At 41.9% G+C, this 27,377-nt stretch overlaps 1 protein-coding gene across 1 annotated transcript in view; it reads left to right on the top strand.

Moving 5' to 3' along the window:
* Positions 1-27,377, top strand: part of SUCLG2 (succinate-CoA ligase GDP-forming beta subunit) — a 185,718-nt gene that overhangs the window by 33,856 nt on the left and 124,485 nt on the right. Inside the window, exons 2-4 of the mRNA XM_018554547.1 lie at positions 869-1,010; positions 20,572-20,671; positions 25,123-25,213. Coding sequence (XP_018410049.1) covers positions 869-1,010; positions 20,572-20,671; positions 25,123-25,213 — 333 coding nt within the window. The remainder of the gene's footprint in view (positions 1-868; positions 1,011-20,571; positions 20,672-25,122; positions 25,214-27,377) is intronic.

Raw genomic sequence — 27,377 nt, 5'->3', positions numbered from 1 at the left:
GGAAGTTGAATGCTTCATGTGGAGGTGTTTCACAAGATGTGCAGGAAATACAGCCAACTATAGATCTAAGAAAGAATGTTACATTATTACTTCTATTTAGACATTGTTTAAAGTGTATGCAATCTTAAAGAAGAACTCTGGGAAAATCACACACTTAGCCTTGCCAAGCCTTCGCCCCCCCCCTTCCTCACACCACCCACTGCAACGGTTAAGTCCTCATTTTGTCTAGGCAGCTCAAATAAAGCTGTATTACCTTTCTGATGCTCGGCCCTGCGGCAGTCAGCACTCGCCTCTCTTTTCCTCCAAACCGGCTGTGAAATGTCCCTTGGCACCCTCACATCGAATGCAGGTCAATGGAGCTGAATAAGATGTGGTGACGTCCAAGGTCCTTAGACTGCCGGAGACCAGAGGAAAAGAGCCTGCAGGGACTGGTCTAGCAGTGGGACCATCGATTAGGAAAGTAAATCTGCTTTATTTAAACCTTGCAGTGTGGGGGGTAGCTCCACTGTAACGGTAAGTGTGTTTTTTTTTTTTTCCAGAGTCCTTTTTTTTAACAATGCACGCCTCTTATCTGCTCCCTTTTTAACTGTTAAACATAACATTACAGGCATTGTGATAGATCTATTTGAAGTGTTGAACAGTATCTGTTCTTGCCAGAAAGCCAGTGCTGCCCTGTGCTCTCTGCGGCCATTTACCAGGAAAATTATCACCTCTTCAAATCAAAAAGGGGAAACGTTTTTCATATTAAAAGATACCATATGTAATCCTTTTTTTTTTGTTTTGTTTCCTAGTTCACCTCGGTATATAAAAATTCTCTAATCTGTACTGTAATCTAGGCCCTTACATAATATTTTTTTTTTTCCTTTAGGGTGCCCAGGTGACTTCAAGAAGATGGTTAAATCTGCAGGAATACCAGAGCAAGAAACTGATGGCCGACAACGGCGTCACCGTCCAGCGATTTTTTGTTGCCGATAATGCCACTGAAGCCCTTGAAGCTGCCAAAAGACTGAGTATGTCCGACTAATCTCCCTGATTTAGAAATACACATTAAGTAACTGATAATCAAATCTATAGTAGTTCTCATATTAAAGTGTAAAACATTTTTTATTTTAGGGAGCAAATATATATTAGGTTATTATTGGAAAAATTACTTTTTTTTTTGTTTGTATTAATGTACAACTGAAGGCTCCCGTATGGCAGTCTAAACAAGTAACACATCCAGTTACTATGTAATGCACAAATTAAACACAAAACTTCCTTTACCTCCACCCTTTGTCTCTCAAGTGCTCCCCCTCCCAAACACTGCAGCTCACATTGGGAAGTCTCAGCAACAGAGGCAGGGCTGCCAATCAAGAAAGCAATGGGCAGGTGTCAAACGCCGCAGATGGGAAGGGGCAGGACACCTCTCCTCCCCGTGTGCAACATCGGCCACACGAGCACCGCGGGAGGACAGGACGGAGACCTGGGAAACTGCTGCAAAAAGCATTTTTTTCAGATCGCACTGTTGCGGGCGATCGCACTGTGGGTCGGGGGCATGGCCGCGGTGCCATTTATTTCACTGCACCGCCATGCCCCCTCCCGTCCCTGAATGCAGGTGTTTTTTCGATGATGGTTTTTTGATGGTTTTTTCGATAAGCTCATTGAGCTCGTCATTTTGAAAAGTAGATATCCAGACGAAAAATTGTGGGCGCCCCTGCTTCAACATATAAAAACACAATGAAAAGATGGTTTACGTCTATCCAATTTCTTTCATATGTATATCTTAAACATTGAGAAGGCTTACACTCCTTTTAAGTTGAGCTTGCACATGGTCCCTTAGTGTAATATGCCCCTAAAGCTGGCCATACACTGTTAGCATTTTGGGCGACTCACAGGTATTGGGCAAAATTTTAACTGTGGGGGCCTGCCGGCTGTGGATGGAGGAATCTGTTAGATTTCTTTTGTTTAGCTCACAGGCTGAATGGGAAAACAAAAATATTAGTGTATGGCCAGTTTAAGGACTTGATGTAATTAAATGTGCTGAAAAAGGATAATTAATGGTGAGTAATAGATGACTCATCCATTTGTTCTAACCCTCCATTACCCACCATTGTTTGTATTGTTATTATAGTCTGATTTAAGTACTAAATAAGAGGCAAGCTGCAGAATCTTGCAGGACCTAAGAGGAGAGCTAGCAGCTTTCTCGCACTGAAAAGAACTGCTGACGAGGCTCCTCAAGTGTACTATGTCATGGCATAACTTTCTGTACCCTCTCATGCGTGCAACACGTTATTCATCTGTTAGATGCAAGTTATGGAGTTCTAGAATGCTGTAATATGTTTCATTTGCCACAGATCGCTATTATTAGATTTACTTGTTCCTAGAAAAAAACTTGGCATGACTCTCTGCTGAGAATCTGACATATGGTGTCCATTTTAAAATATCCCTCCTACATACCTCTGTTCTGCATAATTCTCCTTCACAGCTCCTACCTAAGCTGTCTTGTCCACACAAAACATTAGGTGGACCTAAATTTGAAAAAAATTAGGTTGTGTTACAGGGGACAGCTATAAAAGTTAATTGTGCCTGAGCAGTACCCTGTGCTTAGGCGCTCTTGTGCTCTGAGCTGTATACCTGCAGGGTGAGGTCCTCTGAGACCCCATTCACACTGGGAAACGTTTTCACGCAATTTTGAGCTGGGTGACTTGAGCTACATTGCACATTTATTCGCGCTACGTATCGTGACTTTTAGGAGGGAATTTGTTGCTGCTTCATTGGGCTGTAACCAATTAAAAGCGTTCTGATGTTACATCATTCCTTCCATATTGCTGTGCAAAAAATTACACTTCTGTAGCGCGATACCATTGAGTCTATTGGGGCTAAATCGGGCGACATCCGCCAAAAAATAGGTCATGTTTGAGCTACAGGTGACATTGAGCTGTGAGATGTGAACCGCTCCATTGAAATGAATTGGACAAGCTACATTGAGCGGAAATATGCGCGATTTTGGAGCGGAAATAGCGCGACAAACCGCTCAGTATGAATGGGGTCTAAGGGGCCGCTGTTTGTGACAGTCCCATGAAATCTAGATTGAAATTTGTTGATGTTACTACCGTGCTGCTCACGGTTCTCCCTGTCTATATGTCTGACGCACTTCTACTGAGCCATTGTGTAACACACACACACCGTCCGAAAATGGCACTTTTGGCTAAATGCCAAAAGTGCAATTTTTCTGCCAATACAGCAGCGCATCCGTGCTTTCTTTCCTCCCCGCTGGGCACTGCTCTGTGTCCCAGCGGGGAGAAGAGAAAGTGTCACAGGCGGCCAGCGCTGCAGGAGGAGTGCGCTGTGAATGGCCGGCGTCTCTCCTCCCAAACCGATCAGCCTCCTGTCACAGATCGGCAGAGCAGCGTGTAGGTGGAGACAGCCAGTGCTGTCACAGGAGGCTGAGCTCCACTCGCTCAGCTTCCTGTGACCGCGTGTCAGGAAGGAGAGCGGGTACAAACAGTCAGTGATCAGTGATCGCTGAGTGTTTGTAAATAATTGAGGACATATATTATGGTTACTATATCCCCAATTATGAATGAATGGAAAGTGATCTACATCACCTCCTGTTCATTCATGATTGTGGTTATAGTAAACACACTCTGTCCTCATGTTATGAATGAACAGGAACACTCAGTATAGAGGATTCCTGTTCATTTTATGATGGGGGAAGCAGAAAAAGAGATCGAGGACTCTGTGTACTCAATCTCTTTTTCTATTTTAAAATGGGAAATATCAGGGGACTGTTTAGACCCCTGATATTTCCCTGAAGCCCCTAAAAGTAAAGCAAAAAATAAAAATACATAAAATGTATAAAAAAATAAAAGTTTATAAAAAATAAAAATATAATATTTTAAAAAATTTGAAAAAAACGTTCCGGTTTCGGCCCGCCATTTTTTTTTCCCCTTTTCGTTTTGGTTTTAAAATTTTCATTTCGTACCTCTAATAATATTGGGTCTCAAAGATGTCCTGTAGCACAGGTTCTCCTTGTTGCTGCCAGCTGATCATCGATGGGTTAAGGGCTGGCTTTGGTGGTTGACTGCTGTATTACCCAGCTTTACAATCCCAGTTAACGTGTTGGAAATAGCGCCATAAAAAGTCGTTTTTGTTTTTCCTTTATGGTATTTTATTCGCTGGGGTTCTTTTTTGGGCCAAAACATTACATTTAATCGCTGCTTTGTTGTCTTTTGTTACACGAGGCATTGAATGATTTTTATGGGGATATTATTTTGAGACGTGAAAACTTTTTAAAAAATGTTATGTATTGGAAGAGAAATTCCCCTTTTAAAATAGTTACTATTTAATATTTTTTCCAATTGTTACAGAAGATGGCAAAGAAATTGAGAACCAGTTTGAAGCTTAAAATAAGTTTTTTGTTTAAAGGGTCAGTCCAACTATAAGTGATATCAAGAGTTTAGGTGATGCAACTCGTCTTCTACTAAAAACTAAAATAACTCTTTAAGGTGCCTCTGGCAAGAAGTCATTTTGAGGTTTCCCGTCTGTTGCTTTCATAATAAGGGAACATTTCTTGTTTACTTCAAAGGGTATCTGAAGCCAAATCCTTTTACATTTGTTGGTGTATGGAAAGGGTTAGAACCCCCTTTCAGGATTCTGTTGCTGTCCAGTCACAGTCTCGGGTAGAGACGAGACCTTTTAAAGAAAAAGCGAGCTGTGCCCCAAAAAGGCAAGCAGGGGAAAGGCTTGGTCAACAGTATTGCCTGCAATCTACCACTAGCTGATCTTTCCCCATGACTGACTTACAATGCCTTGTTCTGCACAGTGTCTCTGTGTGGAGGCAAGTTTGCAAAAGGATGTCACCAGCACACCATTTAAGTAAAATCAACAAAAGTCAATTTATTAATGGAGTACTGTCATTCCAGTACTGACAGTACTCCATTCTTAAATGGTGTGCTGGTGACATCCTTTTGCAAACTCGTAAAACTTCAGGGCACCATCCGTGGTCACTACGAGCACCCACCAGGATTTCAAGGAACATCCTATACCGGTAAGGAGTGCTGCAGGGCATCTATATATTATCTGCGTGGAGGCAGACATCATGGTAAAGGCAGGGCTTTGCTTCCCTTATGTCAGAACAAGGAGAGCAGCACACTAGTGTCATCACCAAACTTGACTGCAAATATCCTGAGACCAGCAGCTGTGCCTTAGATCTCATACCTCAGATATACAGCTATGGGGCTGTAAATAAAGGAAATGAGTATGTAGGCACCCTCGCATACCAGGAACTGCACTGATTTTTTTTTTTAAGTGAAATCACAAACAAAATTGTAGATTTTTCAGGGTACTGCTTAGGCACTATTAATATTTCTAGGTGTATAGCATTGCAGATGTTCACTTTTTGAGTTTGAGGTTAAGTTCACCCTTTTATTAATAACTATGCAATAAAGGGGCCCTGGTACTTTAAAAAGCATTGTTCTGTGGAGAAAAAAATTAGCTTACTTTAAAAGATATTCCTGTTGTCCAACTATGGCTTCCCTAAAGCCTGCCCAGAAGACTTCTTCCATTGAGAACGATCCGCCACAACCTGAACAGAATCTAGGACGCAAGAATTCTTCGGAGCGCCCCCAACATCTAGGGAAAAATCACTTTCACTCTTGACATAGACGGCTGTGTGATGGGAGGGAGATCACACTGCACATGTGCAGCATTTGTCTGAGCGGGAGTACTAGATGCTGGTGCTGTTCCCAACGGTACACATGTCCTAGATTGTGTGCAGGAGATGGTTGTGCGCAGTGATCTGTACGGGCCACCCGTTTCTCGTGTGAATGAGCGCTAATTGTCTGCAGCCACGTCCTCCTATAGGGGAGAGCAGGCTGCTGCGTGCAGTTACACACGCCACCTGTCCCTTTTGGGATCTGGTCTTTTTACGGGCCTGCACGCCATACGGATGTGTATGCGCATCTGAATAAGCCCTAAAGGACACCTGTACTGGAAGAAAAAAAGTAGACCGCCATTGATGACCATATTGGCTACCAAAAGACTCACCGCTTCATTCCAGCTTCGACTGCAATTAGTCCATACCCTGGCTGCAGGCTCCAGTGCACTCCTCACTTACTCAAACCAATCTCCAAAAGATCAGCCGCACAGAAACCAGTGTAAATGTAATCCAAAATGTATTGAAATAAATCCAAGCAGATTCCAAAAAACAGAAAGTCCAAAAGATTGATGATCAGCGTGTACATCTCCTACACCATGCCAACGCCTCACGCGTTTCACCACCTGGGCATAATCATCTTGGCGGCCATGCTGAGTCTGGTGGCTCCACATTGGCTCTCTGGCTTAGAATTAGTATACAGATTAGAGTTGTTACTTCCCTTGCTCAATGCTCATTTGAAGTCGACAATGGCAGCGTAGAAAATAATTTTTTTATCTTTGTGCATTGTTCTGTGATTGCTTCCAGTTTTTAGGTCCCCTTTCCTTTTAGCACAGCTGTACCGCATCATTAGGTCTCAGCAGTCAACAGGAACAGCGGCTTTCATTGTGAAATAACGAGCTTCGCATAGCCGCAATCCTGTACACAGCGTTGGGCTTTTTTTTTATGCCGTCGCTGTTTCATAACAGTTCCTACTTTTTTTCCAAAATGACCCCATACCATCTAGATTTACAGTAATGAGCATAATAGACAGGAGTACCACAAATCAAAATCTCATTTCAGATGTGAGACACTAATGTTCCGCTGACATATTGTTGTGCATGTCCCATTTCTTAGAACGTTCTAAACACACCTACCGGAGAGCGAAACTAGAAAGAATAACATTTGGGAGCCGCGGAGCCGTCAGAACGCATTCCCATTTCACGAGACTAATAGACTGCGCTCCGACTAGGAATCGTTACGGAAATAAAGGAAAGAGAAAAAAGTTGGGCATAATGGCTTAAATTAAACACACTTCAGTTCATAATTGGTATTTAAATTTAGAGTGGCGCTTTTTGTGCTAGTCATTTTGAGGAATGGCTGTGCTTTATGGCAGTTGGCTTAGTAATGAAGCAGCTTTCTTCTTTTTGTTCTTTTTTCTTTTTCTAGGCGTTGGGAGACGTGATGCTTAACAGTGAGGCTTCCTACACACAAGATTACTTTTCTTAAAGGAGATCTAAAGTCACAGCATGCCGTTTTAATTTTATAACAGCATTGTAATAGCAATACAATTATATAGCGCCAACATATTCCGCCGCGCTGTAAAATCGCTTAGACAAGACTAGAAACACTGACAAGCATCATTGATATACGGTAGCTGAGGAGGACCCTGCCCAAACGAGCTTACAATCTTAAGAGGAAAGGGACCAAAGACACAGTGGTGGGGAAGGGGAGACTACAGATGTATACCCAATAACATGGGAGGGATTTGGGAGTACAGCTACTCCTCACTTAACCTACCTGTTTAACGATTGCTCGGACTTACAACCAGCCCTCCGACCAGTTGGTATTGTAGACTGTACGAGAACTTGGGTCAAGCTCATCTCACATCCCCCTTTCTCATTCTATGTCTCGTTCCCACAGCTGGTTAGTCAGTATTCACTACTCTACTGTAGATTGGTATTTGTAGTATGTAAACCTGAGTCATGTACTGTATGTTAGTGACCAATTCGCTTAACGACCTAGTCGTAGGAACGGAACTCTGTCGTTAAGTGAGGAGTGTCTATACTGTACAGAGCTGAAGGGAAGGTTGTATAGGGTGAGAAATCAAGGGAGAGTTCATACCCTTCTCTAAAGAGGTGCGTTTTTTTAGGGATTTTAGAAAAAAGTATTGTAGGGATGGTGAGGGCCTGATGTTTTGCGTGGCAGATAATTCTATAAGATGGGAGCAGCCCGGTGAGGTCCTGGCATAGTTATTTCTGACAGTGCAATATAAGCTTACTTGGAAAATCTCCTTTTTGTGTTTTGAGTGCTGCCAATCTGCTGTCCATCGCTTTTGATAACATGCTTTGCTTCTTTTCCTCTGCTCATTCCTTTGGTTTGCTTTCAATTTCTAAGGACTACATATCCCATGGTACCTTGCTGCCTGCAAGCAGTGATGATGTGCCTCCTGAAACTGCTCCACTTCAGCACTCCTGTATTCAGGTGGCAGGCTCCAAGAATGGGTCATACAGCAGAGCATACTAACAGGACATACTGAATATGTGTAATGTAGGAAGTTAATGTGTAGGATTCTTCAAAAAATACATTTTCATACTTCAAGGTTGTTCATATTAACGGGAGTGGAGTAGGAATTGTTGAAATTTCATACCTGCCATTCAACAATATATAGCAACAGTATAATCCTCAAATAGCTCTACTTTTAAGAGTGACTTTGCCTAGGCTAACATGATGTCATCTGCTGCAGGCAGGAGAAAGTATTTCTTTAGTCCCCTTTCCCTCAGTGATCAGGGTAACATTGTAACTTTCCAACAAATTACTTATTTCAGAGGCTGCAGCGGGATCTGATCTGTTTCAGACATTTTGTGAACACAGCCAGGAACTGTATATCTCAGAACATCTCCATGCAGGATGACCCTGAATGACATCTGAACAAATATGGCACTGTCCTTCTGGAGGGCAAAGCAGATTAAGACATTGTCAGGGTAAATCGTCTCTGTGAGAGGTAATAAATACCTGTAAGGGTTAAACTTACACATGCCTGTACTTAAAGGAGAACTATGGGGTTAGGGCTTTTCCCCATAGTTCTCCTAAGGGTAACAGGAGGACACAAACGAGCGTCCTCCCGTCACCCTAAGGTCAGTATTGTGTTCGCTCACTTCCCGATCTACTGAGCCGAACTGTGACAGTTTCATTGTCACAGGTCGGCTAGAACTATGAGGATGAGTGAAAAACACTCACCTCATAGTTCTCCTTTTTAATGTTAAAAATTGAAATGATAGGTCCACATTGAAGGGAACAGCTTGCAACTGCTTTTTTCTATATGGGTAATTTTTTTTTTATACAAGGTGATCATAATCATCTGTTCTCAGGGGTGAATAAACTCCGTTCAGTTAGCCTTTCTTTGGAGCTGAGGTCTTTCATGACCCTTATTAATTTAGCTGCCCTTCTCTGCCCCTGCATTCAGCACTCAGAAAATACAAGTCATTACAGAGAGTGGAAAGGATTTTTATTGAAGCCTGTGCAGAATGTACTTGCCGGAACCCCAGAGAGAATCCTCGGCAGCATCTCCTTGTGCATCATACACACTTTTCCAAACACTTCTACTAAATAAGAACCTTTTGTATTCTGTGCTCATGTGTGATTTAAATGCGCTATATAGATATCTATATCTATCTATATATATATATATCTATATTTTATTTTTTTCTCCCTCCTACCTATGGTCAAAAGAAAACCAGAAAACAATGCCGGTTTCCTGCGCACTTGCTCTTCGCACATGCTTAGCAGAACGGAAGAAAAGGTGCAATTATACATAATACAATTTATAGCAGCGGGAAGGTAAAGACGCAGTCACTTCTAAAAGACCTAATTTTAGCAGAACACTTTACAGCAAAGTGTGCATTGTTACAGAGGAGCTTTGTATCCTAATGGACTGGATTTCCATGTAGAAAATTTCTCCGTACTGCACAATAAATACGACTTAAAAGGCATAAATATTAGCCGGCATTTGCTCTGTATTTAGTCTGGAAAAAAAAAATTCCCTCATATTAACAGGAAGACAAGGGGTCTGAAATGAAAAGGATTTTCTGTTTTGCCAGCTGCATACTTAGAAGGGAAACGTTTAAAGGCCATCCCTTTTATCTTCTTTAAGTGGCGCCTTTGTAAAATAGGAATAAGGGAGTCATTAGCTAGGTCCGCACTTTGCAGAACCGCCATATAGCCATGAGACACGGCCAGAAATCCTCCGATCCCATGGCCAGCTGGAGATCTGTAACCTTTCCTCTTAATGGGGCTGCACTCTTTCTAGGTGTAGGGTCCTCCGCAAGTAATTGACTGGAATAGACAAGGATCGCAAAAAATGTATGTGTGTCGTTAAAGGCTCCTTGCATTTTTTGCCAACAAAATAAGAAATGCTCCCACATCGATAACAAAATGCATTTAAAATTTTTAGCAAGGGAGCCTTCAAAGCATTGTCATCATGATCAGTCGATTGCAGGTGCAATGCCCAGGCTCCTGCCGACTGTTACTTCAGCTCCAAGTGCAAACATTCTGTAGAAATCAATCAATAGACTTCAAGTGGGGTGATGGCATTGCACTTGTAGTTCATTGAGATCCACAAGCCCTTCTGCCACGGTGGCAGATGGGACTTTTTGTTTTTTTCATTCACAGATACTATGAATAGATGTAGAAATGAGTGGTGCGACTGTGCTGGTGAAGCCAGTGGAGGTAGCCCAACGCACACCTGACCGGTATATCCCCTTTTGTTCTTGAGTGGGTGTTTAAGTGACTGGCAGATGGTGCCACCAGAAACAGAATAAGAAGAAGAGTCACCAGCACACTGTATTCTTCATGAATTAAAACACCTATATTGACATATTGGAATAAAAATATTACAGAAGAAGTTGTGACGTTTCAGGGACATGCAGGGACCCCTTCATCAGGTTATGTGTCTCACAGATTGCACAGGAAGTTGCAGGCTCACTGGATTTCTGATAAGATAAACAGGTATTTTATGGCATTTATGGAACAGATATAACAACGCGCTTTCAGTGGCATATTTAACAGAACAAAATGGAGCAGATAAGATAATTTCTCTGCTAGGGTTGTTTTAGGCTTTAAAGTGAACCTGCAGACCTGATTGTGTACATTTACATATGTACACATTTTGACAGAGCTTTAAAACAAGCATTTAATGACCTCTGTAACTGTAGGCGTTGTAGAGAAATTCAGGTTGGCAAGAGTTGCAGTGGAGTTCTCTTGGCAGTTCAACTTCCCCTGCTTTCCCTGTTTCTCCCATCCCAGAGCTCCTGCTCTGTATGTACAGTTTGTTATGGCAGTCAGAACTATGCAATGTGAGTGCAGTACAGAGTGCAGGGGTCAGGAAGTGTAACATACATGGTGCAGGGGCCAGGAACTTGTAACGTACAAGGTGCAGGGGGCCAAGAACGTGTAATGTACAGGGTGTAGGGCCAGGAACGTGTAATGTACAAGGTGTGGGGCTCAGGAACGTGTAATGTGCAGGGCTCAGGAACGTGTAATGTGCAGGACTCAGGAGTGTGTAATGTGCAGGGCCCAGGAACGTGTAATGTGCAGGGCCCAGGAATGTGCAAGGTGCAGGGGCCAGGAATGTGTAATGTACAGAACTGGTTTTCTTTTCAGTTTAAACACGCTGCATTGGGCTTGGCTAGCTAGCCTTGCCATTGCAGTCCCTAGGCAGAGAAAAAACAATTGACCTCGTCTTTTAATCGGCATAATTCATACCCCGTTCTTTTTCTTAGTACAATGTGGTGTGAGGCAGTCCACTGCATTGCACCACGCTAAGGCTGATGCACCTGAATGAAATGTCACTTACGGTTCTGGAAAAAAAAATATCCGTGTGATATGCTGTTTCCAGCATATCGCCACTATAGCCTACACAGAACACACCAGTGGCTGTTTCTGGCAATCACACAATCAAGTGGCATTGCTGGCTTCCCTGTCTGCACCCACTTGACCTCCCCTGTGCCTGCTTCTGCTGGCAACAAAGTATGCAGAGCTTCAGTACAGAGGAAAGGGGTATGCACCACTCGCGTCTACTGATGAAGGGGGCAGCAAGCAGGTATACTGCACTACCAGTGTGCCACTCTTGCTGCCACCTCCCACATGACCGTACGAGGTGCCTTCTGACTTTATTGCCTTTTTTACAACAACAGCAATTGTGTAAGTGCTTGGCCCTCTCTACTAGCATATAAATAAAGTGCCCCAAACATAGTACAAGATAAAGTTGTTCTAAAGAGAAAACTAAAATAATAAAAATGTTTCATTTAAAGGGTCAGTTCATCCAGAATTAAAATTACAGTTGCACAGGGAGTCTCATGGGCCATGTCATGCGCCGGTTACTCCCACAGGAAGTGTTTCTTTTTCTTAGTTTAGTTTCCTAGTTGTAACTTTTGCTTTGTTCTAACCCATCTTGAGGTATGTCTACTGCTCGTGTTCAAGTGCCCATAAATATACACAATGCAGATAAGAGGATTTCGAGATCTCATTAATAGCTTCCCAAAGAGACAGACATTACAATTAGGTGGCTTGAGCAACTGAAGACTGAAATATCGCTCCTTAGTGGGATGACCCTTTAAAAATGCATGTTATTGCTTTCCTTCTATTTTCCCAGCACACATAAGAAACATGGCAATTGAAACATATTTTATACAGTTGCAGTAAATGAGAAGAAACCATTTACATGCCTCTCGCACACCATCGGATTTACCACAGAACTTATGGACTTTTTATCACCAATTGTTGGAGAATCCGTTGTCTGGGAACATTTGTATAAGGCGCCAATGTGTTGGTTGAGCACATAGATGCCTGAAAACTATATTTCTCTTCAATGTTTGCTTCTTTCTATTCGGTCCTTTTACAATGTGTCTGTGGGGTTGTGATAGATAATAGACTGTAAAGAAAATGGTGGGGAAAAAAGGATTTTTGTTTATTTTTGTTTTGTTGAAAGTATTAGAGTGTCTGTGGACTAAACCATAGTCCCATTCACATTGTATATGTATGCTGCTATTGCAGATCTAATTTGTTAGGCTTGGGAGAATTAAAGGCCCACCATCATGAAAAATACTATATTCGATTGATTTTTTTTTTTTTAAAGGCTGGTTTCACACCTAGGCGGCACCATTTTTGCGCATTTATACACTCGTTAACAGCATGCGGTTATTTGCACGTTTATGCGATTTGTGCACATTTGTATGCACTTTTGATTGGCAACTCATAAAGCATTGTGGGCAATGGAAGAACGTGCAAAAACACTCCCGAAAATGTACGACATGCTTCTGTTGCGTGTTTTTGGCCATTTCCAATTAAGTCTATGGGGCAACAAAAAGCGCTTTTCGAACTACTTAAAAACTCCTAGGTGTGAACCAGGCCGAAAGGCATTGTCTTTGGAGTGTAGGAAGAAATCCAAGCAAGCACAGGAGGAACATACAAATTCCATGTAGACAGTGTCCTGGCCGTGATTCGGACCAACGACCCCAGTACCAAGGACCCCAGCAGAAGTGCTAATCAGTAAGCCACGGTGCTTGCCTACATGACAAAGGCATCTTTGTGTTCTCTCCTCCGATCAGCAAGCTTTGGTAGATTAAAAGCACTGTGAATTGCAGTAAACCATGATCTGTGTGCAGTATGTCCCCTTCCATTTTGATTGCTGATGTGCACAGATTTATAGGGTGCTAGTACAAAACAATGTAGGCATTTATAGCAAAAACTATATTTTGCTTTGGCTACAGCGGGTTATATAGTGCTAAATAAATGTACACATAGGTAAACCTGTTTACCCAAAATGTGATGAGAAGTGGTGGTCTTTGACTTTACAGAACAGTTCTTTTTAAGGATGCAATAGTTATTCGTGTCTAGGCACTGCAGCACATTAATCAACTGCTGTGAGGCTTCTGCAACTCCGGGATTTTCTGCCTTCCTAATTCTAGACATTATGGTTAGGGAATCTTGTTCAAAATAGACCAAGTCCCTTGAGGTTTCTGAAGAAACAATTGCTCCTTTTTAGAACACTAACATTGTGCCTGACAGCTCAACCCATCAAAGAGAAGGCTGAGCTGAGTCTTTAGATTTAAACCTTTTCACCATTTGAATGCACTGCAATCTTAAAGGAAAACTCAGGCTTCTTCAAACATTGTGTGTCTATATAAGTCTGTGCTGAGTAGGGACTATTGTAATTTGAAATGGGCCAATAGCAGGCTGGCCATTGCACCGGCCCACTACCTGTTGTATTTACATTCAGCTGCCGTCTGCGGAATCCTGCCACTGGCAGCTGTCATTCCCTGGCTGAAGGTATTCAAGCGCTATGTGCATACAATACAATTCTAAAAGGTGGGAAAGTCCTTAAATTCTGCTGTGGGAAGTGCTTTGCAGTGCCATTCTTTTCAATGGCACCTCAAAACGCGCCTCCAACCCACAGTGTGATCGCCCACACTGGAATGCACGGTACCACAATGCCGTGCATTGCAGTGTGATTGCAAATTGTGCATGCAGTTTTATTCTGAAAGTAAACTTTGTAACACTGCCTTTGTGTATTGTATTTAAAATTAAGGATGGTATTAATTTTTTTAAATCTGATCGGTAAACTAATCGTATTTGAAAATATTCATTAGTTGCAACCCTTGTGCTAAGAGACCAGTCGGGGACAAAAGATTTGGAGAAATGTGCCATGACATAAGAATATTTTTTTATTGTGCATCGCTTCAAAGCAGCCCCTAGCAAAACAGTAGATTGGTAGCGCGAGAAGGGTTGGTCTTCACAGCATACAATAGGATACTGTTGTGAATAGGTGAAAGATGGGTTAGGTTTACCTAAAGTTGGATTAGCATTTGGTATGCAGGAAGGGCTAGTGGGAGTGGGGTGTCTTAGGGGAAGGTCTTGTAGCTCTCATCACTGTAAACTACCGGCACCAAGTGCTTAAAGTTATACCTTTTGGGCAAAAAAAAAAGCATATGCAGTTAATCTCTTAATATGCGTAGCCTTATGTAGAGGTTCTCATGGAATCATTGGATCATATAAAGCAGTGCTCCCTACCTTTTTATCGCCGTGGACCGGTCAACGTTTGATAACTTTACTGCGGCCCGCTGAGGGGGGACGTTGATTGTTTATATTTTAGATTGGAATCACCTGTCCCGATAAATCCATATTTCAAGTAGGACTCATGGTATTGTCTTTTAAAAGTTACATGTTTCTTTGATGTTGAAGGCCCTTCTTCTGTCTCTCCACTGGGCCTTTTCTTCTTCCCAAGGAAACTTTCTAACGACGTCTGTTTCGTACTCATTCATTCGAGAGAAATACACCACAGTAAATGGAAATAATTTAATGTTCCTTGGGCGGCCCGGTACCATTTGATCCACGGACCGGTAGCGGTCCGCGGGCCCGGCGGTTGGGGACCACTGATATAAAGGGTAACCGCAAATCTTTGTCCCAGCTGGTGCAAGTTTGTCTTTTTCTGCAGCGTAAAGAGACCAAGACTTTATCCAGACTTGTTTGGAATTAGGGCACAGACTTTTGGCGAGTCCTTGCACTCCGGCAATGGTGGACATCAGTTTCAAGACATCTGCCTGTCTATGGCCATCCTACACTTCCAAGCTCCTCATCTAATTTTGGGAAAAACCTAAATACTGTTTTGTTTGTTGTGCACTTATCATGAACAAAGCATAACAGTAGGGTCGTGTCTGCAGGGATTAAAGAGGAATGCTGAATAGCAGGCTTTTATATCTTGAGTTAATGTCCGATTAGCATGGCAGTCTGTTCACATAATGTATAGTCAGCTGTGATTCTTTTACCGGTTTGCACCTTTCATTGAACTGAAAGGGTTTAAGGAGAAAAAATTACCCAGTCCACGTCTTTGGGCTTTTAATGGCTCAATGAACCATTGTCTAATTCCTTCGTATGAAGAATTTGCTACCACCGAACGGGGCCGAGGCAAGCGTGATTGGAACATAATTTTATCCTGCGTTTTAAAGCCCTCGGATAGCTAACATTTGTCTGTAGTAACTCAATTTGTACTCCGGCTAGGTGATTTCCATAAAAAATCCATTATGCCCTTTGCAATTTTTGTAGATGGTACCTAAGAGAGTAGAGCCATATCATTGCAGGCAGAATTACATTTTCTGCTAAAGAACATTCCATCCTAATCCCGTTAGGGAATTTCAACAGTGAAGAAATAAATATCGAAAAAATGAAAATTATTTGTTCTTTTTCTTAAAATCTGATATGTAAGTAAATAAGAATTGGTGGCAAAAATGGACCAGTGTTTAAAAAAAAAAAATCAAAAAAAAATCTAATCGGAGCTGGGAATGGAACTCCAAAATCAAATTACTTGTTGTTCTGTTGCCCTAGAGGTAAGAATTTCTGTCGTTAGCCGATGCTATTGAGTCAATGTATCGATCGCAACGGCAAATCTAACATTTATTTAATAAGAGTCTGAGCTTATTGGTGAAGGTTTATTTTATACAGGACATAAGATGTTATGCTACGTTTTTTTTCCTAGCAGTTCATTATGTTTGTTTGACTAATGTTGTACAAGATTTGTGGGCTTATCCATTGGTCGTTCCTTGGTAGAAAAAGCAACAAGGATGTTTAATCACTTGAAGACCAGGTGTTTACGCCCCCTTCCTGTCCAGGCCATTACTCAGTATTCAGCGCTGCGGTACTTTGACTGACATTTATTCCGTCATGCAAAACTGTACTGAAACAAATTTTATACCATTTTTTTGGGGACAGATAGAGCTTTCTTTTGGTGGTATTTAATCACCACTGGGGTTTTTATTTTTTTACTATATAATGAAAAAATTACTGAAAATTTTGTGTAAAAGTTTTTTTTTACATGGTTATAATACAATTATTATTACCCAATTTTTGGGGGTAAAATATAAAAGACGGGGTCACGTCGGGTAAAAGACACCAAACACGTCAAGAATTAAAATTGTGCGCACCCGCGAAATCGCCAAAAACGACCATACCCAAAATTTACCATAGGCAACGTTTTAAAAGCTTTTTGGCTCATTAGTTTAGTGTTATCAGTGATAACGCCCCTAGAATTATTGCTCTCACTGCGACGTTTGCGGCGATATGTAACGTGCGGCATAAGGGGCGCATTCGTCGCTTTGTTAGGCAACTAAATATGAAATATTGCTTAAGAATATTTTTGTATTATTATATCCAGCAAGTGGAGCTCTGTGATTATTTTTCCATACCTGCTTTGCTGGAAAAAAATTTGGTTTACAGAGCTCAATAACTCAAGCTACGATAATTCAGAGCATTGAATCCCTCCTCCTTGGCTGCTTGTTCAAACCGCTTTTGTAGTAAGTTTTAGTAAGAGAAATATATACTGAAGGTAAGCAGCTTTTGTTGGGCTGTTTTTTTGTAGAAAACCCATAATATTCTATGAATTACCCTAAAACTATAGCATTCAATTGAATGTGCTAAAACATTTATTTCTAGGTCTATCTGCAGTTGATTTTTTTTCATAGACTTCTTCCTTCAGCTCCCCCTTCCCCCAAAGTCACACAAATACCTGTGGATTCTACCATGGAAGTCCAACTCCTGCAACTTCTTCTGATAGGGCGACATCTCTGCCGCACTGTTCTGAATTCAGAGCAGCATTGTCACCCTTGTATAGCCATGCCCGCTTGCCTTACAGTGGGATGAGAGGATGTTGCTGGGGCGTGTCTGTCAGCATTGTCACGGTCTATAGCTTGTCAGTCAGCATCTGGCCACACCTAGCCCTGCCCAATGCATTTTAGGTTGACAGCACTGCCTCTGTTGCTAAAAAAAAAACCCCTCTAACGGTGAGCTACAGTGTCAGGGAGAGGGAGCATGCGAGATACAAATAGAGGATTGGCTCACTCAGGGATTGGAAAAAAATGTTTTACAAGCATTGTGCACCACATGGTAACTACATTTGGGACCAGTTTATACTGTTACACAGGAGCCTTTAGAACAGATTTACTTTAAGCTCGCACATACAGGGAGAGCTTGACCATCTAACTTGAACAGTTGCGCTTGTAGCTTAGGATGGAGCTGGGATTATCTTGTCACTTTATCCCCATCCAACGCAAATGCTGTATATCAGTGCTATATATACTTATGTAGATGTGTCGAAAAAGATTTTTTACTTTTTCTCAAATTCTGTGTACTAGTGGAAGGGGTGCCTCTCTCTAGGGGTAACCCCCAGGCATCTCCAACACCCCTAGATTTTCGATCAGTTTACTTCAAAGACAGTATATTCTGAGTTATGAAACTGAATTCTACATAATTGGCTATTAAATAGGTCCCTAAACAAATACAAATGGCTCTCCTTCTCCAAAGACCAGTCTCTCTCCTACCTTCCCTCTGTTTTAACAATGCAAGATGGCTGATTCCGGGTTTTTCTCAGACCCGTCACAGTGATCTGTTCCAACAGAAAGACTTAGGGCTGAAATTTGAGGATTGTGTTTATCTGATCATCTTCATTAACGTACAATGGACAAGCCACCGCAGACCCCCCCACCCCCATAGCCCCTCCTAACATTTTAAAGAAAGAGAAGCAAGAAAAAAATTATAATCTTTAAGACCCTAACCCAAATAAAAACAATTTTAAACTCCTTTTTTTTTTTTAAGCTTATGCAATGTGAATGGGAACATGTACCAAATAAAAATAGGTGTTATCCCAAATTGGCTGCAAAACTAGAAATACACTTTACATTACTTAAAAAATTGCTATAATTTCTTCTTAACTCTTTAGAATTACTGTGTCCTACCATTCCAGTCACATGACCACTGTCTTTGGCATTGGTCATGTAGTCTTTGCCAAATGAGAAAAACAGTGTTCAGGTATAGTCACACTCCCCCAACGATATTTTGAATACTAAGCCGTTGGTCACATGACTGACGGTAAAGGCAGAAAAAGGAAAATTATTTATTTATTGATTTTGTTTTTTTATTACTGCAGGGTGTTGTGTGAAAAAACATGTCTGGCGTATATTATATGTGCTTTTTAAGGATCTGGTCCACATATTATCTAATTGTTGGAAAACTGATAAGCTGACAATTTAAACAGCTACTGTGTTTTTTCTTATTTGGTTTACTTTTAGAAGTAAACGATGAGCCTTTAACTGTAAAGAGAGCAGCAACAATGCTTTCAGTCTGAGCTCCCTAGGGGTAAATTCCCTCTAGCTTTGTATTTGAGAAGTGTGGGCGACTACAGAGCTGTGCTGAAAGTAAACTTGTCACAAACATGGGCAATTCAAACTGAGCGAATAATGAAGGAAAAAAATTGTAAGCAGATGTTACCTTCAGTAACTACTATACGGCAGAATGATCCAGCGGTATAGGAGCAGCTCAAATGATATGCCATTATTAACCATTTCTTGTAATAGTCAAACTTAGTTTTCCAATTCCCACCTCCGCCCCATCTTATCAATCTTTTAAAGTCGGAAATGGCCTACTTAACCAATGAGGAGGCTTACAAGGGACAGCCCATGCTTATAGTGGACTTTTAAATAAAGTAACAAGTCTGATTGAATGACATGCTGAATATTATTATTATTATTATTATTATTATACAGGATTTATATAGCGCCAACTGTTTGTGCAGCATTTTACAATATAAGGAAGACATTACAATGACAATACAATTCAAGACAAGATGGTAAGGAGGGCCATGCCCCAGAAGGCTTACAATCTAAAAAGGAGGGGCCAGTAATAACATGAGGAGGTAGCTGTGTGGATGAATTGTTTGAGACAGAAGTATTATTTTGTGGAAGAAAGTTCTACAATTCCCATTAAAAAAGCAATCCACTGGGTTTGCCTAGGCTAAAATGATGTCATCAGTCTGCTGCAGGCAGGAGAAAGCATTTCATCAGTCTCCTCTCCCCTAGCAGCAAGACTCCAAATTTTAAAACTTTGGAACGTGCACAAGTTGAAAAGCTGCAGCAAGGGATAATTTATATCAGACCCCTGTGAATACAGCCAGCAACTGCACAAACACCAGGATTTACATGGCTGTGTCATCTATGAGCCAGCATCTCAGTCCAAGAAGTAGATGCTGACCCTGGGTGATGGCTAAAACAAGATGGTTCTGTCCTTCTGGCAAGAAAAGCAAATTAAGGCATTGTCAGGGAAAGTACTGTGATCCCTGTAAGGGGTAATACATACCTTTTTCAAGTACTACAATGACGCATTATTTAAAGTGACACTAAACCCAGCAGTTACATCTTAAAAAATAAATGCAAGTACCCTAACTATTAACAAAAAATGTATCGTATTTGTGTATCATTCGGCTGTAGATCCTCAAATCATCTCTGAATTGGTGCCGACACTGCCCTTCCTTCTGGAGGGTGGTTACTTTTGTTCCCCATGGTCCCTGTGTGTTGTAAAGTAGTCACTGCTCCGAACCGACTCCTGTGATGGCCTACAATCTCGGGTTTGGTTTAATAACTATTAAACTAAACCCGAGATTGTAGTCCATCACAGGAGTCAGTTCTGAGCAATTATAATTTGTATTGAGGTTGTGGCTACTTTACAACACACACAGGGACCATGGGGAACAAAAGTAGCCACCCTCCAGAAGGAAGGACCGTGTCCGCACCAATTCAGAGATGATTTGAGGATCTACAGCCGAGTTATACACAAATAAGATATATTTTTGTCAATAGTTAAGGTACTTGAATGCATTGGGAAACACCGAAGACTCCCAGCTGAACAGGAACTGAGTTGGGAATGATGACAGTGAGATGTACCTCCCCATTGGAATCTCCAAGACATAAAAGAAGCCATGGGCTGCCTTGGCCTATCAGCCTCTACCTAGATCTAAAATACAACCATTTTTTGACTGACACTTTCATTTCCATGAATTTTATTCAAAATTAATTGTATTTGTCTATAACAGTTCTTAATTAAGTGTACTGTCTGACTACTGTGTTTGCTATCTGCAGAGGCACGAGAAATTGTTTTGAAAGCACAAATCTTGGCTGGAGGAAGAGGTAAAGGAGTCTTTGACAGTGGCCTAAAAGGTGGCGTCCATTTAACGAAGGAGTAAGTTTTAGCCATTTTATCTCACCTTAGTTAGACCAGCACCTTTTAAAATATTTTTTTTTTCCCTTTTGTCATTCCATTACTTCAAAGATCCCAAAAGTAGTAAACAGGTTTACATTAGCATTACAGTAGAATACGTACCTCCTATACTTGTATTTGTATTGCTTTTCTTCTACATTTAACAACAGAGCCTGTAGGTATTGTAAAAAGACAGACGGCAATGTCACTCAAGCTCTACTTGCATGCATAGGAGGTAACCCCCGGGGGTGCATAGAGAGCTGGCTTACAGTCTTTCCTTATAGCAGTGGAATAAAGAGCAGCCACAGCCGTTGGATATTGCCGATTGCAGTAAAATCTGGTTTAAAGTGTTATTAAACCCGTCATAAAAAAGCAAACAAATAAATGTAGCTGCATACCTTACATCACCATTGTTTCTTGTCCCTTTTTTAATGCAGTCTTTAAAAAGAAATCAGCCTTTGTATACCTGGGGTGTGAAGTTTCTACCTATGGGGGGCCCCTGTGCCTTACATCGTCTCCCTGAAACCCACCTGACATACACGCTTCCCGCCAGGATTGAATCTGTACACTCCACCGCTTTGGGCACACATGCATAGTACAGCCCTCTAGGGTTCTGTTCGCCCAATGTATGCGTACTATGGGCAGTAGTTTCTATCTTGTGCCTGAGAGTACCTTTCAAAAGTGACAAACCAGTCTTAAATCATGATTAAAAGAGAACTATGGGGTAAGTGTTTAACGGTCACAGGAGGAAATATATTGGCATCCTCCTGACTTTTTCAAGGCCAAAGGACATATATTAGCATCCTCCCCGTGACCCAAAGCTCAGTATATCATAAGCGACAGCTTGCGGTATACTGAGATCGCCGCAAATGGGATGGATCACGACAATGCTGTCGAGATCCACCCAGCTGTGTGAGGGACAGCTGGCTCTGCCTATCTAGAGGCAGAGCAAGCTTTGCCTGTCCCCTCCCCCATTCCGTTCCTCCAGTTAGCGCTGGAGGATCGGAGCGTGGTGGGGGGATCCCTTCGCGGAGCCGTGATTGATAGTCACTGCTCTCTGCAGGGAGATCGAGAAGTGAGCGAGCGACGGCATGTGTTCGCTCACTTCCAGATCTATTGAGCCGATGTGTGACAGTTTCATTGTCACACGGCCCGAACTATGAGGATGAGTGATTTTCACTCACCTCATAGTTCTCCTTTAACCCTTTCAAGGCCAAAGGCCATTCATGTCTGGACCAAATTTAGAGCGCCAGTTAACTGGACTGGAAATCTAGTTTGCTTAAATATTTTCGTTATATTGTATGGGACACCGTACAAGTGAGTGGTGTTCTACAAATTGTAGACACAAACTAGTCAACCCTTATCTAGCTTAGTAAAAGCGGGTAAAACATACACACTGGGGTTTATTTACTGAGCACAGGCTGTGCACATAGCAAAGTAAATGTTTACTTAGCTGAGTGAATAAGGTTATGCTGTGCTGAATTTAATTATTCAATTGCATAAAAGCACAAATTCTGTTTTTGTTCAGTTGACCTTGCATATGATTCTTTGCAAAGTGAATATTCATGTACCTCGGCTTATATTCGGGACGGCTTATATTCGGGACGGCTTATACTCGAGTATATACGGTATCTTGTTTCCATGAATTTTGCAAACTTTAAAATGTTTCCTTTTCACTTCTCAAGACCTACACAGTATTTCAATTTCACTTATAAGGTTTTAATTTCATAGTTTTCCTTTAGCTTGACAACCACTAATTTTCAGGCGTCAAGTAATGGGCATGGTCCTTAAGTGTGCTTATTTTTATTTCATTTTTATTGTAGACTTGTTTATAACATTTCTATAAAATATTTCAAGTTTGTCTGGTCTTGGCAGTTAATTTTTTGATTTTAAGAAAACATTAATCATTGCCATGCTCTGCTGGAAATTGCTGTAATTCGGTATCGTCAAGCATTCATTTCCGCTGCTTACATTTAGCAGCTTGAAAAAGACATGTTCGTAAAATTCAGCCTCTTTGAAATTCCAGCAATTGAAGGAAATGTCCCTTTCTTCTCTCCGCTCCCTCGTCTTCAATGTTGAGTCTCCCCAAACTTAGCTGCCTGTTCACTCTTAAAGCCTGCCTAATCTTCAGACTAACCTTCCTTGTATAACAGATGATTGGGTGCAGGAGGTGGTGCCCCAGGGCTACAAGCTCACTATTCGTTACCTGTCCCATCCTCACTTTCTCTCTTCCAAAGTTAAAAACTCCCACATGACGGCTTATTAGTGCCATCGTTTTACCATTTGATATCGAGTATATATGGTCATAAATATGTTTCTGGAGTGGTCTTATGGTTTCCCCACATAAAAGGCATTACATGCACATTGCATCAAATAGCCACTACCATTTGACAATCTGCCCTAAAACGTGGGGTCCACGCTTTGCCATTGGGGAGCGTGACACATTTGCTCTGGTTAATCCTGGGGCAGAAATTACACCTGCCACATTTATATGCGCCTACTTCTTTCGTGGTACCAATGTCTTGGAATGCTCTATAATGGCTGCGTGTCAAATTATCTCGCAGTGAGGGAGATCGTCGGTGTACAACATGTGGCCTAGTGTTGATAAATTTAATAGGGTCCTCAGTAAGAAGGTACCAATATTTTTTTCAAGATCTTCCTAATGTCTGTTCCGAAAAGGTGGTAATAATTTTAGTTGTTTCCATCTTCTGGTTCATACTCCTTCCACATGTTGCTCCGTATAGGAGTGAGCCTCTAATGCCTTCTTAAGGACTCTTTTACTGTACCCTCTTTGTTTCAGTCTCTCTCTTAATGCTTGGCCTATGCAGATAGTGTATGCCAACCTGTTATGACTTCTAGCAGATGCAATGTGGGTCCCTACCAGACCATCCAGGGCTTCTTTCCCAAGGGTCGATTTTGCCATCCTGATTCTCCGTCTTTGGCTTTAACAGAATGACTGACTGTTGAAGCCAAGGTTTTAAGGGACAACTGGCATCTCTGTCTGTGATTTCTACAGTGCTCATGGCTATGAAGTCCACATCCTGAAAGGTTCCTCATCAAATGTTTACTCCAGGAGCTTCTCTTTGCTGCTTCCTGAAGTTGGGTCTAGACCATCGTCTTGTTGTCAGCACCATCAAATGTGAGGTCTCTGCACTTTTTCATTCTGTTGCAGAGACTGTTGGCTTCTCACTTTTTGATTAATACCTTTGTGTAGGGGGGTCTTTCATGTGGTTTCCCCTATCCTTCCCTCTATCCTTTCCCCTGTGACTCCATGGGAGCATAACCTGGTTCTCTCAGAACCAGCAGTTTCAATGCATTAAAAAAGTTTCTCTTTCTGCTATCATCTACAAGGTTGCTTTCCTTATAGCTATCACCTCTGCGAGCCAAGTGTCTGCAATGGTGGCTGTATCTTGCAAAGAACCCTTTTTGCTGTCGCTTGGTGAAAAGGTAGTGTTGAGTCCTATGACTTCTTTTTTTCTCTAAGATCATCTGGATGGCCCCTGGAAAGGCACCCTGGCTTTTCATTCCGCCATCTCTAGGTGTCTCGGACAGACCATTGTTCAAGCTTATTGTCTCAAGGATCAAGTTCCCTCATTTCTTGTTAAGGCTCACTGTGCTAGGTCTTGATCTCTTTGTGGCATCAGGCAACTGTGTGCCAGAGTTGCAGGACTGCCACCCGGAACACATTCTTTAAGTATTACAAGGTGGATGTTTCGGCCTCATCTGATGCCAGCCTCAGGTGTAAGGTCCTTTTAGATGGCTCTTTGAGCTGTTGGCAGTACCCAGTTTTCTGGTATTTTGGGCCTGTTAGTGATTGTTTACCCACCCCTCAGTTGCATGGCTTTTGAATGTCCTCAGGGTAAAGGCTTCCTGTGTTCTTCGATAGGAAAGGAAAAGGACTTTTTGCGCTCACCCTAAATTCTTTTCAAGTCCATTGAGGGACACAGATTCCCCACTGTGTTTATGATCATTCTGTCAGTACTGCTTTGCTAATCACCTGAGGCATGCTGGCATGCTGGTTGAGTAAATGGACTCAAAAGGATTTTAGGGTGAATACAGAAATCTTGTGTTGTAAAGGTTTTTTTTTACCTGGCATTCCTGCCAGTTACATCACTTCCTTTTGCAGGCTGATATTGCTTAGCCACTGTTTTATGATTAGCAGCAGTGTTGTCAGCCTGCCGACTAGACTCCTTCAGCTGGGCTGCCTTTCAGTTCTCTCAGAGATGCAGCCCAGTGGCCAACTGAAGGAGCTTACATCTATGGGACAATCACAGTTGGAGAATCACAGACTTCCAGGGAAGTCTGTATATGTTTCTTGAGGGTAGAGTTTTGCTGATAACTAGTTGTACATGGCTGCCTATCTTGTCACATAGATAAGATATATTTATCTTTTAAAATAATTGTTTGATATGTTTGTTTTAATTGTCTTACAGTCCAGAGAAGGTGGGAGCTCTCACAAAGCAGATGATTGGTTATAATCTGACAACAAAACAAACTGCCGAGGGTGGTGTTAAAGTAAGCAAGGTAAGTTCTTGTGTAATTTGCTTAAATCATATTCGTATGACACCCATTTTCACCTAAAAACAACTAAACAACAATCTTGAAATCTCAGGCTGTTCTGCTATTCAGAACTTCCTTTTTGTGTTGACCCTTGCCTCTCACTCATTGTGCTAGGCCTATCAGTATGATGGACTGAAGACAGGTGATAGATACCTGCCATATAAACAGGGTTTTTTCTTAGATTTTTTGTTTTTGTTTGACCAGTTCACTTCAAGGTGTTCCTGCTTTTTGCTTAACCCTACCAAAAAATCACAAACTGACCCAAGGAGCTTACCTATCTGATGGGATGCCAAAAATGTTGTATTTCTTTTGACTGTGTATGCAAAGTTCTTTGAGAGCAGGACAAAGGAAAAATGGTGGGAGGTTATACTTGTAGTTTTTACTCATTTGCTCAGATATGTTGAACTGGCTATGGTATGTAAAAGTATGCTCAGTCTTAAAACATGCTTTGATAAATAAAACCTGCTGTGTCTTGCACAGAAAGCTAAGCATCTGTTTTTGGTTGTATATTTGGTTTTAAGCATCTTCTAACGGTATCGCTCTTGATCTGCTCTAATTACGTTTTTCCCAGGAAAAGTAAAATGCAGTCTGACGACTGACAAACAGATCACCACTACCCCTTTTTTGCAGCACACAAAATACTTCAGCGAATTTCAAGACCCAGGCAATTAATGAGCCTCTCTCTTGGCTTTTGGCAGGTGTCCATGTTCCCGCTACTGTAGGAAAGGCATTTCTTTTAAAATAGGGAAAACAAAAGGCGCAAGTGATGGTAAAACCGGCCTCATTATCCTCTGTGTTTAACTGCACCTCTGCGCCTTAATATAGAACACCGGGAATGTCACTTCATTAGGATAAAATTAGCATGTTTCAGAGGCTCCGTGCTTAAATGTTTGGATCTCGAAAAGAAAAGCTTGATGCTTCGTAGTTCTAAAAATGAAATGAGGTGTCCTACTTGTTCGGTAGAAACCAGATAAAGAAATGCAAGGATGGCAGTCCTTAAGTTAGCCCATTTAAAGCTCAACTCCAGGGAGTTTAGAAAAAACATTTTTTTCCTTCCACTATACCCCTTTTAGCTAATTGCTAATTACTAGCTAAACCAAAAGCTCATATTACCTGAAACAGCTGATTGTGACAGGCCACATCAGATTCTTCTTCCTTATAACCTGCAGTGTGGGAGGGTCCTCCTTGCTGTGCCCGTGTTGCTTCCTGTTGTGGATGCTGCCAATTGGCTAATGTGTTTATCACAGGCGGCCCCCACTGGGTCCTTTAGTGTTAAAGGGGTAGTGTCATGACATCATGTAGGGGCGGGAGCAATGCCGCCTGCTATATGCTGAGAGCGCAGATGTGCATTGCAGCTATGTAGGATGCTGACAATATTGTTGGGATGCTTCCAGCTGCCTGATCGACAGATGGCTTTGCCTCTCTAGAGCCAGAGCCAGCTATCGCGTACCTGGCTGGAGACTGGTTGGATGAGGAGGCTCCCCTTGCACCATGTGTCCCCCAAACTCTGATGATGGGAATAGAGCCTGAGAAACAGCAAGCAGCACGATTGCCAGTGGATGGGGCCATCTGATTCACGCTTTTTTGGTAATGGACCCCAGGAGAGAGAGGAGGGGACGTTCACCCGGCGGGATGAGGTATGCTGTCGGGTCCCCTCATCTCTCCTGACACTGTCGGGCTCTCGGTCCATGACCGAGTGCCCGACTTTTTAGAGGGGCTTTTTAGAGGGGGTGACACCAAAATGACTGTAATTTTGGTGTCACCCGGGTGCGGGCTGCCTTGTGAAGCCACTAAGTGGGGCTGCCTTTGCACTGCAGGGGTTTACTTCTTGTAGGGCAGCACCAGTGCAAGAGATAACTTTAAATTTCCCTGGAGTTGAGCTTTAAACACAAATTAAGCACATATTAGCAAGTTGAGGGGTATAAAATGTGTGTTTTTTTTTTTGTCTGGGGGTGGGCTTTAAATCTTCCTATAAATGGAGCCTGCCCGTAACCCGAAATACACTTATGAAGACTGCCATTGCTGGTCAAAGCTAATAGCTGTCTGGCTGTCTTGTCCAACATTGGTTTCAATGCCTCTTGAGTCACTGTCCTGGTACAAGTGTAGGAATAAGGAATTATGACACTTG

The sequence above is a fragment of the Nanorana parkeri genome, unplaced genomic scaffold, assembly GCF_000935625.1.
Source record: "Nanorana parkeri isolate BGI_ZX_2015 unplaced genomic scaffold, ASM93562v1 scaffold9, whole genome shotgun sequence".
Taxonomy (NCBI): Eukaryota; Metazoa; Chordata; class Amphibia; order Anura; family Dicroglossidae; genus Nanorana; species Nanorana parkeri.
Note: the sequence above shows the minus strand (reverse complement) of the source record. Positions and strands in the feature narration are given on the sequence as shown.